The sequence below is a fragment of the Nerophis lumbriciformis genome, linkage group LG02, assembly GCF_033978685.3.
Source record: "Nerophis lumbriciformis linkage group LG02, RoL_Nlum_v2.1, whole genome shotgun sequence".
Lineage (NCBI taxonomy): Eukaryota > Metazoa > Chordata > Actinopteri > Syngnathiformes > Syngnathidae > Nerophis > Nerophis lumbriciformis.
In genome coordinates, this window is record NC_084549.2 from 46,740,001 (window position 1) to 46,756,389 (window position 16,389).

The 16,389-nt window shown below is 39.8% G+C and overlaps 1 protein-coding gene across 6 annotated transcripts in view; it reads right to left on the reverse strand.

Annotated features, from left to right (window-relative positions):
* The window catches only part of vrk2 (VRK serine/threonine kinase 2), a 99,394-nt gene that overhangs the window by 78,397 nt on the left and 4,608 nt on the right, over positions 1 to 16,389 (reverse strand). For 5 of the 6 annotated variants that reach the window (XM_061963596.1, XM_061963579.1, XM_061963571.1 and 2 more), the window contains 2 exons: positions 10,152 to 10,221; positions 3,501 to 3,588 (listed from right to left, as the gene is read on the reverse strand). In XM_061963596.1, the coding sequence (XP_061819580.1) occupies positions 3,501 to 3,588; positions 10,152 to 10,221 (158 nt within the window). The remainder of the gene's footprint in view (positions 1 to 3,500; positions 3,589 to 10,151; positions 10,222 to 16,389) is intronic. The other variant, XM_061963621.1, reaches the window with a different exon arrangement.

A 16,389-nucleotide genomic window follows, 5' to 3' on the forward strand; every position in this document is an offset into this window, starting at 1 on the left:
GTAGCGTCCAGAAGATAAGTCTGACGTTTTTTTGGGGCTTTTATGGCCAATTTTATTCTAACAACAGGCATTTGTATTTCAAGTATTTGAAATACAAGTATTTCCTCCGTGCACATACGTCTGTCTCCGTTCTTTACTCCTCGACTCACAACACTTGCTCATTCTCCGCCGACACTGTGTGTTCACAGACAACAGGAAAAATGACTTACATAACACACATTAACACCAGACATACACACAGGGTTGTCTACAGCGTGTCCGCACTGTGGACATACTGTAATATATTCAAGATATAACCGCGGACAGCGGTCTTCACAATTTAAGATGACACTGTCAGCTTTTAACGAGAGAAAGGCTCCCAGCAACGCGAAGCAAGTGTGACGTCAGGCTCTCTGCAGCACTTTTCGTAACAGACATGGCGTGACAGAATCCAAACTGTCTCTAAACACGAGTACAGTTGCCAATAACACCAAAATAGATGCTAGATTTGTTGCCAATCGTTTTTATTACAGAAAAGGTGACAATGGATTGGAGACATCAAAATAAAAAGAACATTTCAACAAAGTACATTGTACAATAAGCAGCAACAATTTAACAATAGAACAAAATGATATTATGTAAGAAAAATATGTATGTTAATACAAACCCCGTTTCCATATGAGTTGAGAAATTGTGTTAGATGTAAATATAAACGGAATACAATGATTTGCAAATCCTTTTCAACCCATATTGAATGCACTACAAAGACAAGATATTTGATGTTCAAACTCATAACTTTATTTTTTTTTTGCAAATAATAATTAACTTAGAATTTCATGGCTGCAACCAACACGTGCCAAAGTAGTTGGGAAAGGGCATGTTCAACACTGTGTTACATCACCTTTTCTTTTAACAACACTCAATAATCGATTGGGAACTGAGGAAACTAATTGTTGAAGCTTTGAAAGTGGAATTCTTTCCCATTCTTGTTTTATGTAGAGCTTCAGTCGTTCAACAGTCCGGGGTCTCCGCTGTCGTATTTTACGCTTCATAATGCGCCACACATTTTCGATGGGAGACAGGTCTGGACTGCAGGCGAGCCAGGAAAGTACCCGCACTCTTTTTTTACGAAGCCACGCTGTTGTAACACATGCTGAATGTGGCTTGGCATTGTCTTGCTGAAATAAGCAGGGGCGTCCATGAAAAAGACGGCGCTTATATGGCAGCATATGTTGTTCCAAAACCTGTATGTACCTTTCAGCATTAATGGTGCCTTCACAGATGTATACATTGCCCATGCCTTGGGCACTAATGCACCCCCATACCATCACAGATGCTGGCTTTTGAACTTTGCGTCGATAACAGTCTGGATGGTTCGCTTCCCCTTTGGTCCGGATGACACAATGTCGAATAGTTCCAAAAACAATTTGAAATGTGGACTCGTCAGACCACAGAACACTTTTCCACTTTGCATGAGTCCATCTTAGATGATCTCGGGCCCAGAGAAAACGGCGGCGTATTTAGTGGCAGTGGTTTTCTGAAGTGTTCCTGAGCCCATGTGGTGATATCCTTTAGAGATTGATGTCTGTTTTTGATACAGTGCCGTCTGAGGGATCGAAGGTCACGGTCATTCAATGTTGGTTTCCGGCCATGCCGCTTACGTGGAGTGATTTCTCCAGATTCTCTGAACCTTTTGATGATATTATGGACCGTAGATGTTGAAATCCCTAAATTTCTTGCAATTGCACTTTGAGAAAGGTTGTTTTTAAACTGTTTGACTATTTGCTCACGCAGTTGTGGACAAAGGGGTGTACCTCGCCCCATCCTTTCTTGCGAAAGACTGAGCATTTTTTGGGAAGCTGTTTTTATACCCAATCATGACACATACCTGTTCCCAATTAGCCTGCACACCTGTGGGATGTTCCAAATAAGTGTTTGATGAGCATTCCTCATCTATCAGTATTTATTGCCACCTTTCCCAACTTCTTTGTCACGTGTTGCTGGCATCAAATTCTAAAGTTAATGATTATTTGCAAAAAAAAAATGTTTATCAGTTTGAACATCAAATATGTTGTCTTTGTAGCATATTCAACTGAATATGGGTTGAAAATGATTTGCAAATCATTGTATTCCGTTTATATTTACATTTAACACAATTTCCCAACTCATATAGAAACGGGGTTTGTACTATACTAAATGTATATTCACATTTTTTTTGCCTTTTAAAAGAACATATGCATCATAGCAAATCATGCGATGATGTCATGTCGCCACAGGTATTTTGGCAATTTAGGGGAGACCATGACATTAACAAAATAAAAATGTCTTACAATACGATTATGCTTTGTCAGAGATGTTTTGTAATGTTATTCTGTGATATGTGCACCTAAAGAAATGCTAGTACATCAGTTTAGGAATATGGAGATTGGGGTCGGGGATTCTTCTGGCTGGCTGAAATATTGTGTAAATTCATTTATAATATATTATGGTTGGGTACTCAATACCAAATGATTAGCAGGCTCAATATTACATTTTATTAATTAATAGAGAAGGTTAAAACATTGTCATGCAGCAATATGAAGCCACGCCCCTGTAGGGATGATGTTCGAAAACCGGTTCTCCCGATGCTTCAATAAGAAATGATAAATAATGATAAATGGGTTGTACTTGTATAGCGCTTTTCTACCTTCAAGGTACTCAAAGCGCTTTGACACTACTTCCACATTTACCCATTCACACACACATTCACACACTGATGGAGGGAGCTGCCATGCAAGGCGCTAACCAGCACCCATCAGGAGCAAGGGTGAAGTGTCTTGCTCAGGACACAACGGACATGACGAGGTTGGTACTAGGTGGGGATTGAACCAGGGACCCTCGGGTCGCGCACGGCCATTCTTCCACTGCGCCACGCCGTCCCTAAAAGAGAAAAGAACCGATTCCATGAATTCGAATACTTTTTTGAGAACCGGTTCCCGCTATCGAAGCCATTATACCATATTTTCGCGACAATAGTTCGCACCGTATTAAAAGGCCCTGTGTCAGTTACGGCTGCTATTTCTGTATTTAACGCACAAATAAGGCGTATCGTATTTTTGAGCGCAGGCATTGTTGAATATACGCTGGCTTAAAACAAACACTAGCATGCATGGATGCTGTTTTAAAAAGGCAGCAGAAGCAAAGCTGAGTTCGGTTGTACTTTATTGAAGTATTTATCACATTATTTTTTGATCAATCTTCATCCACAAATCCATCAAAGTCCTCATCTTCTGTGTACGAAATGAACAGCTGGGCAAGCCAATAATGACATTTTTTGTGGTCCCCTTTATTTAGAAAAGTACTGAAAAGTACCTAAATATTTTGGTACCGGTACCAAAATATTGGTATCGGGACAACACTGATACACACACACATACAATATACATAGGTGTGTGTGTATACATATAGATATATACACATACATACATACATAATATCACAAAATCCTTCAGACTCAAATTTAGACCAAGATACAGAAATACCTGAGGTCATTATGCTCAGCCTGTCCTGCTCCCCAATATGTTGGGACGCCAAGGTGGTCAAGTCTTCTACTATCCATCCATTTTTGCACTGTAACAAAATTAGACTGATTGAGAAGATGTTGCTGCACAAGTTATTTTAGGGTGCACTTAGACTAGGCCAATCCTACCACGCTTGGGCCGACTTCACACCTAAGGTCTGGCGTCATTTGACTAGCATGAGTGTTCTAATCCATTCTCAAGTTTGGTTTCCTTTCCCTCCTTTGGCACAATCGGAATAGATGGGTCTGGCTGGACACGGCATGGTTGCACATGTGCAATGCTGCACAATCATAGAATTTAATGCAAATTGGGGCTGTCAAAAACAATGTATCTATTCATTTAATTACGTAACAAATATTTGACGTCATTAACGCCTGGCATCATGGCAAGCCACACCTCTCTGTTAAAGTTAAAGTTAAAGTACCAACGATTGTCACACACACACGAGGTGTGGGGAAATTTGTCCTCTGCATTTGACCCATCCCCTTGTTCACCCCCTGGGAGGTGAGGGGAGTAGTGGGGAGCAGTGAGCGGCAGCGGTGTCGCGCCCGGGAATCATTTTTGGTTAACCCCCAATTCCAACCCTTGATGCTGAGTGCCAAGCAGGGAGGTAATGGGTCCCATTTTTATAGTCTTTGGTATGACTCGGCTGGGGTTTGAACTCACAACCTACTGATCTCAGGGCGGACACTCTAACCACTAGGCCACTGAGGAGGTTAAGGTTAAGAAAGTGAAACTGTCACTTTCTGCCATGTGTTGGTTTAGTTAAGACATGGCTGTGTGAAGTGATAATAAAGTCTTAAATAATGAATAATCAGCTCAAACGAAACAGTAAGGTACAAAATAGTAAGGAGCCGTGCACAGACCTAATTTAATAAAGTCCTGAGTGAAAATAGCAGGAAGCAGAAAAAATTTAACGAAGTAATGTGTCATTTAGTGGCAACAACTTGTATACAGAGCTATCAAGAAGTAACATGGACAAATTACACATTAACCGGCACCGTCTTTAAAAGGTCAAATTGGCAATGAAAGGTGCAGTGTTTCTTCGGTGTTTGTTGCAATAAAATTGAGAAAGTGAAAGTTGCGATACATTTTTCTTACCAACCTGACACACAAACATGTACAAAATAGACTTTATGTGCATCTGCATTCCTATAAGGAAAAGACTAAACATGATAACGGAGCCTTTAAATGACAAGAAAAACAAAAAACTTTAGTTTTCACGCCAAAGACGAGCAGACAATACAAATACTCTCAAGATTCACAAGAAATGACGGCTTGTATACCATACACTGAGTATTCCAAATTCCAGCCAATCTAACTTTCTAGTATTGTCTCTTGAAAATATGTACTGAAATAAAAATAGTTTTAATGAGGGATATATTCATAGTTTTGTGAGATACTGTATACCAGGGGCCGCATGAGCAACCCGAGCACTGCTGGAGGGCCACACCGACAATATTTCAATTAAATTTTGCTCAAATTATTTTTGACATACCGTAAGATAAATAATAATAATAATAATAATAATATTTTCTTTTAACCTAACTTATCTTTATACAAAAGCAAATGGCTTTTGATGGTTTTATTTTTAACACTTTCTTACTCAACACTTCCTGATGTGTAATACAATGCAAAAATTTCAATTTCTGTCACTTTATCCTGCATCCTCTTTGTTGTGAACGTAGCACGCCTGTAAGGTGATTGGCGAAGAAGGAGGAAGCGTTGCTGTTGCGGAAATGAGGAGTGAGGATAGACGTGCGTGTGGAAAGAACGAGATAAGTTGAGCTGTGTTAGTATAGGTTGCTCAGTAAAAGTTTAAAAAGAGCGTCAGACTTGGTGTGCATTTCTTCCGGACGCTACAATTGGTGTCAAAAGTGGGATGAAATGCCTCCCAGTTCGCCTTGCCATCAAACCTGGGAGTCTGCATTGAGGGCGGAATTCCCCCATGCCAAGCAGCGTGCGCTGCACCTGTAGACACTGCCTCTCTCTCTCTCTCTCTCTCTCTCTCTCTCTCTCTCTCTCTCTCTCTCTCTCTCTCTCTCTCTCTCTCTCTCTCTCTCTCTCTCTCTCCCCCCCCCCCCCCCCCCTCTCTGTGCGGCGAGCTCCTCACGTCCGGGATTCACACAGACATCTGCACCTTAAGCCCCCACTCAGTGTCCTTCCCCTCCTCCCGACGTAGCAGGCTGAACACACAAGCAGCGCAGTATGCTCACACACGCAGCGGCAGTATGCGCAAAGTTTTACTTCTGACACCAATTCTAGCGTCCAGAAGAAGTGCACACCAAGTCTGACGCTCTTTTTAAACTTTTATTGAGCAACCTATACTAACACAGTTCAACTTATCTCGTTCCTTCCACACGCAGGTCTATCCTCACTCCTCATTTCCGCAACTCAAGAACACAACATCAACTTCAGCAGGTCGTTACACTATATTCTTTAAACACAGCAACATGTGTACCACAAATTAAGCACACGGCTTTACCTTTCATTTCTGTAAAGAAATACTTGGCAGTCCATGTCTTGTTGAAAACACACCATTCGTCATCAACTTTTCTCTTTTTAGCGTCTCGGGGATAACTGGGCATCACTTGTCGCTGTGCACCTTCACTCACAGGTAACACACGGACAAACGCCCATAAATAACACTTTTCAAAATAAAAGCAGCACAGTTGTATTGCACGCACGAAATAGAAGTTTTTTTTAATTTATTTTGTAATTTGTGATTGCAGCTGTTCACATTCACTCGCAATTGTGCACGAGCATACGTCCACACGGAAGTAATACAAATAACGCTTTTCAAAACAAAAGCAGCACCGTTGTATTGCACACTCGACATAGATACTTTTTTAAATTTATTTTGTAATTTATGATTGGCCTCACGCGGGCCGGATAGGGACGTACAAAGGGCCGGATGTGGCCCGCGGGCCACAGAATGCCCAGGTCTGCCCTAAAGTGTTTATACTGTAAGTATTGTACTTATTACACACCAGCTGTTTGACTGTGAAGTGCATTTTAGTTGTAGTTTTCATTACCAAATTTGAAGGTGTTGAAATCGCCATGTAAAATCGCTAATGCAAATCAGTAGCATGTATATGGCAAAACCAATATTAATTAGCATAAAACCAGCACATTTTAGAAAAGTGGAGCCTACTTTACATTTGACTGTTTTTTTATCAGGCTTACTTGCTTTGTTGTTCTTGTTTTCCAAATTTCGTTTGAATTTTTTAGAAGTCCTTTTTTTACCATTTACTGTATAGTGGTACAGTGTCCAAACTTTTTCCACCAGGGACTGCATACTGAAAAATGAAAGAATGCAGAGGGCCATTTTGTACATTAAAGATGCTAACACCAATCAAATGTACCAGTGTATGCTAGACTATTTAAAAACAAATAACATTAGCACATACATAGCCTTGTGATAATTGACAAAGTTGTTAGTGATGTATCAATCTACCTGAATACATTTTGTTTTCAGAGCACATTAAGGTCTTAAAATAATTTGGATTTGGGGCAAAAATGGCCCACGGGCCGCACTATGGACAAGCCAGATTTACATTTATTTTTGCAACATAGGATCTGATCTACTTAAGGTTTGCGTGTAGTAAACACGTGCAAATACGTGCACACAACGCTGATCTACTAAACTTGTGCGCAGAGGATTGTGTCTCTCAGGAGAGCAGAATAAGGAGCGCATCTATCTCCATGAATACGCAGAACACATTCTGATCGTCAGAACGCCCACAATACTGGAAAAAGATGTATATGTAATCATTCAAAACACACGGTGATTTATCAAGACTGATAACTTTTCTGCAGACACTATTTTGCCTCTTTATTTAGTACGTCTGAAAATTACATGTGCAAACTGGCAGTTGCGCACACGGATGTGAGAAAAGAGGTGACTGGGCTGCAAAAAGACAATGAACAGAGAATCCTATGTCCTACATATGCTTGTCAACATATATGGACTGTCAGAAATAATAAACATTAGACATAACGTCGATGTAGCAATATTATTTTATAGCTTCCGGATTACTCATAGGGGCTAATAAAAACAAATTCAATCAATGCATTTTGGTGTCTGCTGGCGTTTTTTTCAATGTCGTTAGTTTTGTCATATAGGAAGTATATTACCGTAATTTCCGGACTGTAAGTAAGTAAGCAAGTTTCCTATGCTTTGAACCCTCCGGCTTGTAAAACAGTACGGCTAATTGATGGATTTTTATTGGTTAACGGCCACAATGTTTTGTATTCAACAAATAGTTTTCATAAAACACCCACAGACACTGAAAATGTGTTATTGTTAGTGCTATGGCGCCATCTTTTGGACGCTCACTGCAGGTGGCTGTGAGTTGAACTTCTACAGTATTTCCTTTCGTTTAGTGCCTTGAACCGGAAGTACAAGTGCCATTACGTCTATTGGTCATCCATAGTGTTTCTACTTGTATGGTTTCTTCATCACTCCAAGCAATGTTTAAGCTTTACAATACAACTAAAACAATTCCTAATGTGCCAAACGTCACATGTTTGATTGTAGTGTTTTCATGCATATTTGTACGTGCTATCCTAACGTAATCAAGCTAGCGCCGTTAGCATTAGCTAATATGCTAACACGTTAGTGTCTGTGTTAGTATTATCAATACAAGCCTCTGTGTTAGTATTATTAACTTACAATGGCATTATTTTTGTATTGTTTCAGTTTCACAAATTCCTCAGTAATTTCACCAAAACGTCACCGTGGAGCTATTGAGTCTGTTGATTGGAGAGCTAGCCTGCGCAGCTAGAGGGAGAAGAAGCTACAATGCTTGGCATCGGCGGTCGCGTCATCAGGTGGCTAGCACTAGCAGCAGCATTAGCAACAAGAGAACAACAGTTTTTTTTTAATTTTTTTCACTATTCACGCTTTTGGACAAAAAGTAGTCATCAAATCGCCTGACTGATCACCTGTTAGCCTATTTCCTCGATCAAACATGGCAGAAAAGTATATTAGAAGTTACCCGAGTAGTAAACAGTAGGGAATCAACAATGCTTGGTATAATCCTGCACTGCACAATCCGCCTTTATTGACCGTGATCCTTTGTGTGTCTGTGAATGTGTGTGTATGTCTCTGTACATTTAATTTGCGTGTGTTTTTCTGAAAGTGTGTTTGTCATTAAAACTTAAATTTCCATCCATCCATCCATCTTCTTCCGCTTATCCGAGGTCGGGTCGCGGGGGCAGCAGCCTAAGCAGGGAAGCCCAGACTTCCCTCTCCCCAGCCACTTCGTCCAGCTCCTCCCGGGGGATCCCGAGGCGTTCCCAGGCCAGCCGGGAGACATAGTCTTCCCAGCGTGTCCTGGGTCTTCCCCGTGGCCTCCTACCGGTCGGACGTGCCCTGAACACCTCCCGAGGGAGGCGATCGGGTGGCATCCTGACCAGATGCCCGAACCACCTCATCTGGCTCCTCTCGATTTAAATGTTAAAAAAACAAAAACATTTGTGTTCATGTCTTATAGAGGGATTGTGAATGATAGACAACACAGTGCTCTCTAATTTTTGCATATTTCCAGTGTGACTGATTTGATACTATGGTCAGAGTGCAGAAGTGTTACTCCAGAAACGTCAATCTACAGAAATTACCGAAGACGTTCGGAGCGTTCAAAATGGCTGACTGAATTTGTGGCATTTTGTGATGTTTTGGCGGTATTTTCACATACTTTGCAAATTGTAAATACAATTGGATAGGGTTTAATGGATACGATGAAATACAATTTAGCATATAAAGTCAACTTGTTTTTCCACTCTACTGGTACTTTAAAGCAAGGCGCTGTGTCACTATGCCAGAAAAGTAATTCCTCAGCGCTCCTACAATACCAATGTAGCTATACCTTGGATAATATGCCAGTCACAACATGTAAATGGAACATTGTTGGCAGTTTTAGGATGATTTTAGGGGGCTTTATAGGTAACATATGGGAATCCCCATTACTTGCAATGTTAACCGCCTTATGGTAGCAGTTTTTTACTATCTAGAGGAAAATACCATAAAAATATCATTTTCTCACATAAGGATTGTGGATGATGGGCAAAATAAAAACAAGTGCAGTTTTCTTTAAAGACCCCGATTAAAATTCCGACGTGTATACACCTTGAATGCACCATTAGGCTAGCGTCATGTGAATTATATTTATTTAGCACATTTTCTGTAGTGACTCAAAGCGCTATGCATTGAGAGATCCATTATCTAGATTTAAACTACAATTACACCAGTGCTGTGATGTGAGCTGTAATGTTGATGAGTCATAATAACTTACATTAATCCTGTTTTGAGGTGGGGACGAATGGGTATCACTGTAAATTTGACGTGGACAGAGATTAGGGGAAATTGACGACCTCCTGTGAGGTAGGAGAAAAGGAGCGCTTGATTTGCTCACCCTAACACACCTAGGGCACAGTACCTGGTAGGTAATCAAACAAGCACAGAGAGAAGGGGCTGACTGCCACTTAGCTGCGTGTTTACTTATGCTTCTTATTAAGTACTGTGATTCAGGTAGAAGTGTCAGCAGACATCTTCATCCAAGCACACTTGTGCTCCAAAAAGCTGTTGCCTGAACATGTGCTGGTACTTACTGCACTCTGGTTTAGCTGCCCTCTGGTAGAACTTGAGCTCAGAGAAAAGGGGCCCATTTTCTTCGTACTCCTGCACAATCAAGCAAATCAAGCAAATCAATCCATGTAATCCAAATTAATCAAGTATTTTTATTTTTAAATTAGAAAACATGTACAGCATATCTGCAGCAATGGTAGTAGCTATAGTTTCTGGAACAGGGGTGTGTGTATATTAGGGCAGTCAAGTGATTAACTTTTTTAAATCACAATGATCACACTCGACCTGTGATTAATCATGATTAATCACATGGTATTATTTGCTGGCATAAATAAAATGGGTTTTATTCAACTGCATGTCATTGATTTGCTCAAACCTTGTTGACAGTAAATTTTGTAAGAATTAAGTGCACAATTGGAAAGTATCTGCAATAATATAACAAACTAGGTACAGATGTACAGTATGTTAATAGATAATGTAATAGACATCCATGAACAACTTTACATAGCGCACCATACAAAATGCAAATACAACTATTTATCACGCACAATGTGATTTATCAACACTCATCACCGTTGTGAGCACTATTTCGCGTTTTATTTAGTAACTGTGCAAACTGACAGTTCCACATATGGCTGCATGATCAGTGCTCGCTCTTGTCTATTTAGCAACATAAATTTATAGCTGCTAGAGGACTTAAGGGGCCACTTAAATTGATGAGTTTTGGAGTCCTTTAGTATTTTTTTTTAATGATGTTCGTTTTTTTTCCACATAGCATATATACAATTAAAGTATTTCTCATAAGAAAAACAATTCTTTAAGTATGCATTGTTGCGTATTCAGCACATTCAGCAGTAAAAAGAAAAAAGGAAAAGAAAAAAAATGGTGTCAATGTCGATGCACTGCCCGACTGCTTCTAAAATGCCCATAAAAAGTGGTAATGTCTACTGCATGTTTGAAAACATTGCAAAACGCCACAGATAAGAGCATGATAACATAAATGTGCAGTAAACGAGAATGTCTCTGGGGTGATGCCCCGTATAGTACACGCAAAATCCTAATTTTAATAAAACACTCTGCACTACTTCAGAATTGTACAGACAGTCTTTTAGTAAATCACACCCAACACGCCTACTAATAGTACACACTATTTTATAGATTGCTCACACCGTTTAGTGCGTGGTATTTAAAACTTAATAAATCAGGCCCTTGCTGTAGCTAACAACCAAATTCTATGAAGAATGTGCAATGTTATTACTGTATTACCACAAACAAAGTGCTGGAACACGATGGAGAGCAGCGGGTACAGATAATGCCCCCTTCAAATTTCTAGAACCGGCTCTGTTGAGAAAGGTATTTCAAGTTAATTAAGGCATTTCTACCCTTAATTTGACATTAATACCAACAATAACTTCTAACTTGACGCCGTGTGCTTCCTCCAACCGCCGTTTGGACATACAGTATGTGTGTAGAGCGTGCATGTGGGGTTTTCCCTTGGTACTTCCGCTTCCTCCCACATTCCAAAAAAAGGCATGTTACTAACATGTGTTACCTAACAACCTGTGTTACCTTACCTTGTTAGCTTCATTGGAGACTGTAAATTGTCCATAGGTATGGATGTGAGTGTGACTAATTGTCTTTCCATGTATGTGCCCTGCGATTGGCCATGCTAATTTTGGTTAGCCTGTCAATGAGCGCCTCCATTGTACGTTAGCATTAAGCTCGCAGAATTAATAGCTAACCTTTATTCTGTTTAATTGTATTCCTTTTTTTTAGTTTATTCCAAACTGTATTAATAATTGAACGTGATTCCTACATGTATGTGATCTTTGTGTGTATACATAATGTACTTTCTTTAGTGTGCTTAGTTTTACAGTGACTTCATTGTAGAAAATATCATTAAGCCACCTGAAGTTATTTTTTTAATCTTTAATTCAAGACTTAACATATATGGCAAACTAAACTACAACATTCAGGGATGGCAGAATATAGTATAGCCTGTGTTACCTTTTACTTGTCCCTCTTGTTATTTCTAATAACTAATAACATAAGTTTGTTTTTAAATATTCATAAAACATTTGTTTAGCTTTTTTAAAGAAAATATATCCATCCTTTACTTTTCAAATTTTCTTGTAATCAGACAATATTTTCGGTATATTAGATGGAATTTTTACCTCATCATATTGTCTGATTACAAGGAAATTTGAAAAGTATATGAACAAGAAGAGATAATAAAATATTTTGAGCAATATATCCATCATTGCCAATCAACATGATCATGACACCATATATATATATATATATATATATATATATATATATATATAAATATATATATATATATATATATATGATGATGTCACATTGACCACGCCCTTCGCCACCGCCCCTACCGCCACATGTATAGTGGCAATCTGGGGAAACCCAGCTATATATATATATACATATTAGGGCTGTCATAATTAACGCAATGATGCGTTAACTATAGGTTCCTTTAACCGCCCTAATTTCATTAACGCTATGCGTCCTGACTCCTTTTTGATCCTCGGGCCATTCCGTAGCATGGGAAAATGTAGGCGTCCAGTTTCTGTTGAGCCACAAGCGTGCAGAATTCTAATTACGGTAGTAGACTGCTAACTCTGCCTGTCTTTTCTCCTTTTATTTATAAAAAACATTTTATACAGGTAAAAGCCAGTAAATTAGAATATTTTGAAAAACTTGATTAATTTCAGTAATTGCATTCAAAAGGTGTAACTTGTACATTATATTTATTCATTGCACACAGACTGATGCATTCAAATGTTTATTTCATTTAATTTTGATGATTTGAAGTGGCAACAAATGAAAATCCAAAATTCCGTGTGTCACAAAATTAGAATATTACTTAAGGCTAATACAAAAAAGGGATTTTTAGAAATGTTGGCCAACTGAAAAGTATGAAAATGAAAAATATGAGCATGTACAATACTCAATACTTGGTTGGAGCTCCTTTTGCCTCAATTACTGCGTTAATGCGGCGTGGCATGGAGTCGATGAGTTTCTGGCACTGCTCAGGTGTTATGAGAGCCCAGGTTGCTCTGATAGTGGCCTTCAACTCTTCTGCGTTTTTGGGTCTGGCATTCTGCATCTTCCTTTTCACAATACCCCACAGATTTTCTATGGGGCTAAGGTCAGGGGAGTTGGCGGGCCAATTTAGAACAGAAATACCATGGTCCGTAAACCAGGCACGGGTAGATTTTGCGCTGTGTGCAGGCGCCAAGTCCTGTTGGAACTTGAAATCTCCATCTCCATAGAGCAGGTCAGCAGCAGGAAGCATGAAGTGCTCTAAAACTTGCTGGTAGACGGCTGCGTTGACCCTGGATCTCAGGAAACAGAGTGGACCGACACCAGCTGGACTGCTGCTGAGTGGTCCAAAGTCATGTTTTCTGACGAAAGCAAATTTTGCATTTCCTTTGGAAATCGAGGTCCCAGAGTCTGGAGGAAGACAGGAGAGGCACAGGATCCACGTTGCCTGAAGTCTAGTGTAAAGTTTCCACCATCAGTGATGGTTTGGGGTGCCATGTCATCTGCTGGTGTCGGTCCACTCTGTTTCCTGAGATCCAGGGTCAACGCAGCCGTCTACCAGCAAGTTTTAGAGCACTTCATGCTTCCTGCTGCTGACCTGCTCTATGGAGATGGAGATTTCAAGTTCCAACAGGACTTGGCGCCTGCACACAGCGCAAAATCTACCCGTGCCTGGTTTACGGACCATGGTATTTCTGTTCTAAATTGGCCCGCCAACTCCCCTGACCTTAGCCCCATAGAAAATCTGTGGGGTATTTTGTGAAAAGGAAGATGCAGAATGCCAGACCCAAAAACGCAGAAGAGTTGAAGGCCACTATCAGAGCAACCTGGGCTCTCATAACACCTGAGCAGTGCCAGAAACTCATCGACTCCATGCCACGCCGCATTAACGCAGTAATTGAGGCAAAAGGAGCTCCAACCAAGTATTAAGTATTGAGTATTGTACATGCTCATATTTTTCATTTTCATACTTTTCAGTTGGCCAACATTTCTAAAAATCCCTTTTTTGTATTAGCCTTAAGCAGAGGTGTGGACTCGAGTCACATGACTTGGACTCGAGTCAGACTCGAGTCATGAATTTGATGACTTTAGACTCGACTTGACAAAATGTAAAAAGACTTGCAACTCGACTTAGACTTTAACATCAATGACTTGTGACTTCACTTGGACTTGAGCCTTTTGAATTGACATGACTTGACATGACTTGCTACTTTCCCCAAAACCCAAAGATGAAAAAGTTATTCGGGAGCGCTCCGTATTTTTCATTGTGTACTTGTCTATCAGCGTTGCGTGTGTCAGCTGGTGTGCTGTCAGTACAACAGCCAATCAAATTAGATCTACTTTGTTTTCATCACACAGCATTCATCCAATCAAATTGCAGGACAACCAACAAAGAAGACATGTCCAAACCACACGCCAGTGAACAAAAAATGATGCCTAAAATAATTTCGTTTGGGTATAAAAATTACGAGGTGGTCAACACAAAACAGTTTGCAGTATGCAACACATGCGGTTCGAAAATTACTGATGGAGAGGCAACAACTTCCAACTTCGTCTGGCATTTGAAGTTGCACAAAGAACGGTAAGTTTTGAATGTAAGATAACGTTTATTGGCTAAGTAACGTGACTTTTATTTGCTGTGTAGTTAAATCAGTGAGGCTGTAAACTCACTGCTAACGTTATAACGTTATTGCAAACACGGGAATCTGTTGCAGTTCACTACCTTATTCATACTTTTTGTTCAGTGATTTTTTTAAGCAGGGTTACGTTAGTCAATATATCACACGTAACGTTAGACGGCGGTCAGCAGCACCGCGTATTTTAGCCACCTAAAAAAAAGACAAAAATAGTAAAATAAAGGTCAGTTAAAATGTATACTATATTATGAATATGTGTACCGTTTTAGCTAGCTTTCTGACATACTGTTGGTTGTTTACCTCAGTGGTCCCCAACCACCGGGCCGCGGCCCGGTACTGGTCCGTGGATCGATTGGTATCGGGCCGCACAAGAATTTTTTTTTTTTTTTTTTTTTTAATTAAATCAACATAAAAAACACAAGATACACTTACAAGTAGTGCACCAACCCAAAAAAACTCTCTCCCCCTTTTGTTCTGGGCATTGAACATGAAGACTCTTCCTTCACTGTTCCGAGTGGCCATGAGAGTCTTGGCAGTGCCTGCCTCCAGTGCTCCAGTGGAGCGAGTTTTCAGCCATGGTGGCATCATACTACGCCCCCATCGTGCACAAATGACTGACAGACTCTTGGCTAATTTGGTCTTTTGTAAATGCAATGCAGCATAGGGCCCTGACATATAAAAAGTACAACTTTTTTGTTATGTTCACGTATATGTCATGTTTTTTCAATGTTAACACTTTTGTACAAATAAGTACATTTGCATTTTATTTTTCAATGTGTTTGTTCTGTAAAGGAATGAGTTAATGTTTAAAATGACTGGTTAATAGTGCTATTATAAAGTGCAATGTCAGCACAATTTTCTTTCCTGCAATTTAAAATGCACTTGTTTTAATAAATAAATACAGCATTTGAAAAGCATACACAATCTGTGTTAATATATTAGTCTGTGGTTAAAAGGACTTGAAAGGACTCGAAACTCAAAATGCAGGACTTAGGACTTGACTTGAGACTTTCCAGTCTTGACTTTGGACTTGACTCGGGGCTTGCCTGTCTTGACTCGGGACTTGACTCGGACTTGAGGGCAAAGACTTGAGACTTACTTGTGACTTGCAAAACAATGACTTGGTCCCACCTCTGGCCTTAAGTAATATTCTAATTTTGTGACACACGGAATTTTGGATTTTCATTTGTTGCCACTTCAAATCATCAAAATTAAATGAAATAAACATTTGAATGCATCAGTCTGTGTGCAATGAATAAATATAATGTACAAGTTACACCTTTTGAATGCAATTACTGAAATAAATCAAGTTTTTCAAAATATTCTAATTTACTGGCTTTTACCTGTATATAAAAAAAGACAATAAAAATGTTTTGTTTTTTAGTACCTGTCCCTCTTTTTGACAGTGTATATTAGGGCCATGTCAACACATGCATTTAGAGATTGAATGCAACGTTCCCTCTAAGGTGCGCGCCTGCGCAATTGCGCACTGCTCAAGCGTCCTCTGCGCACAGCAAATATATGCCGCGCACCAAATCAAACCCATCTGAATTCTAAACAA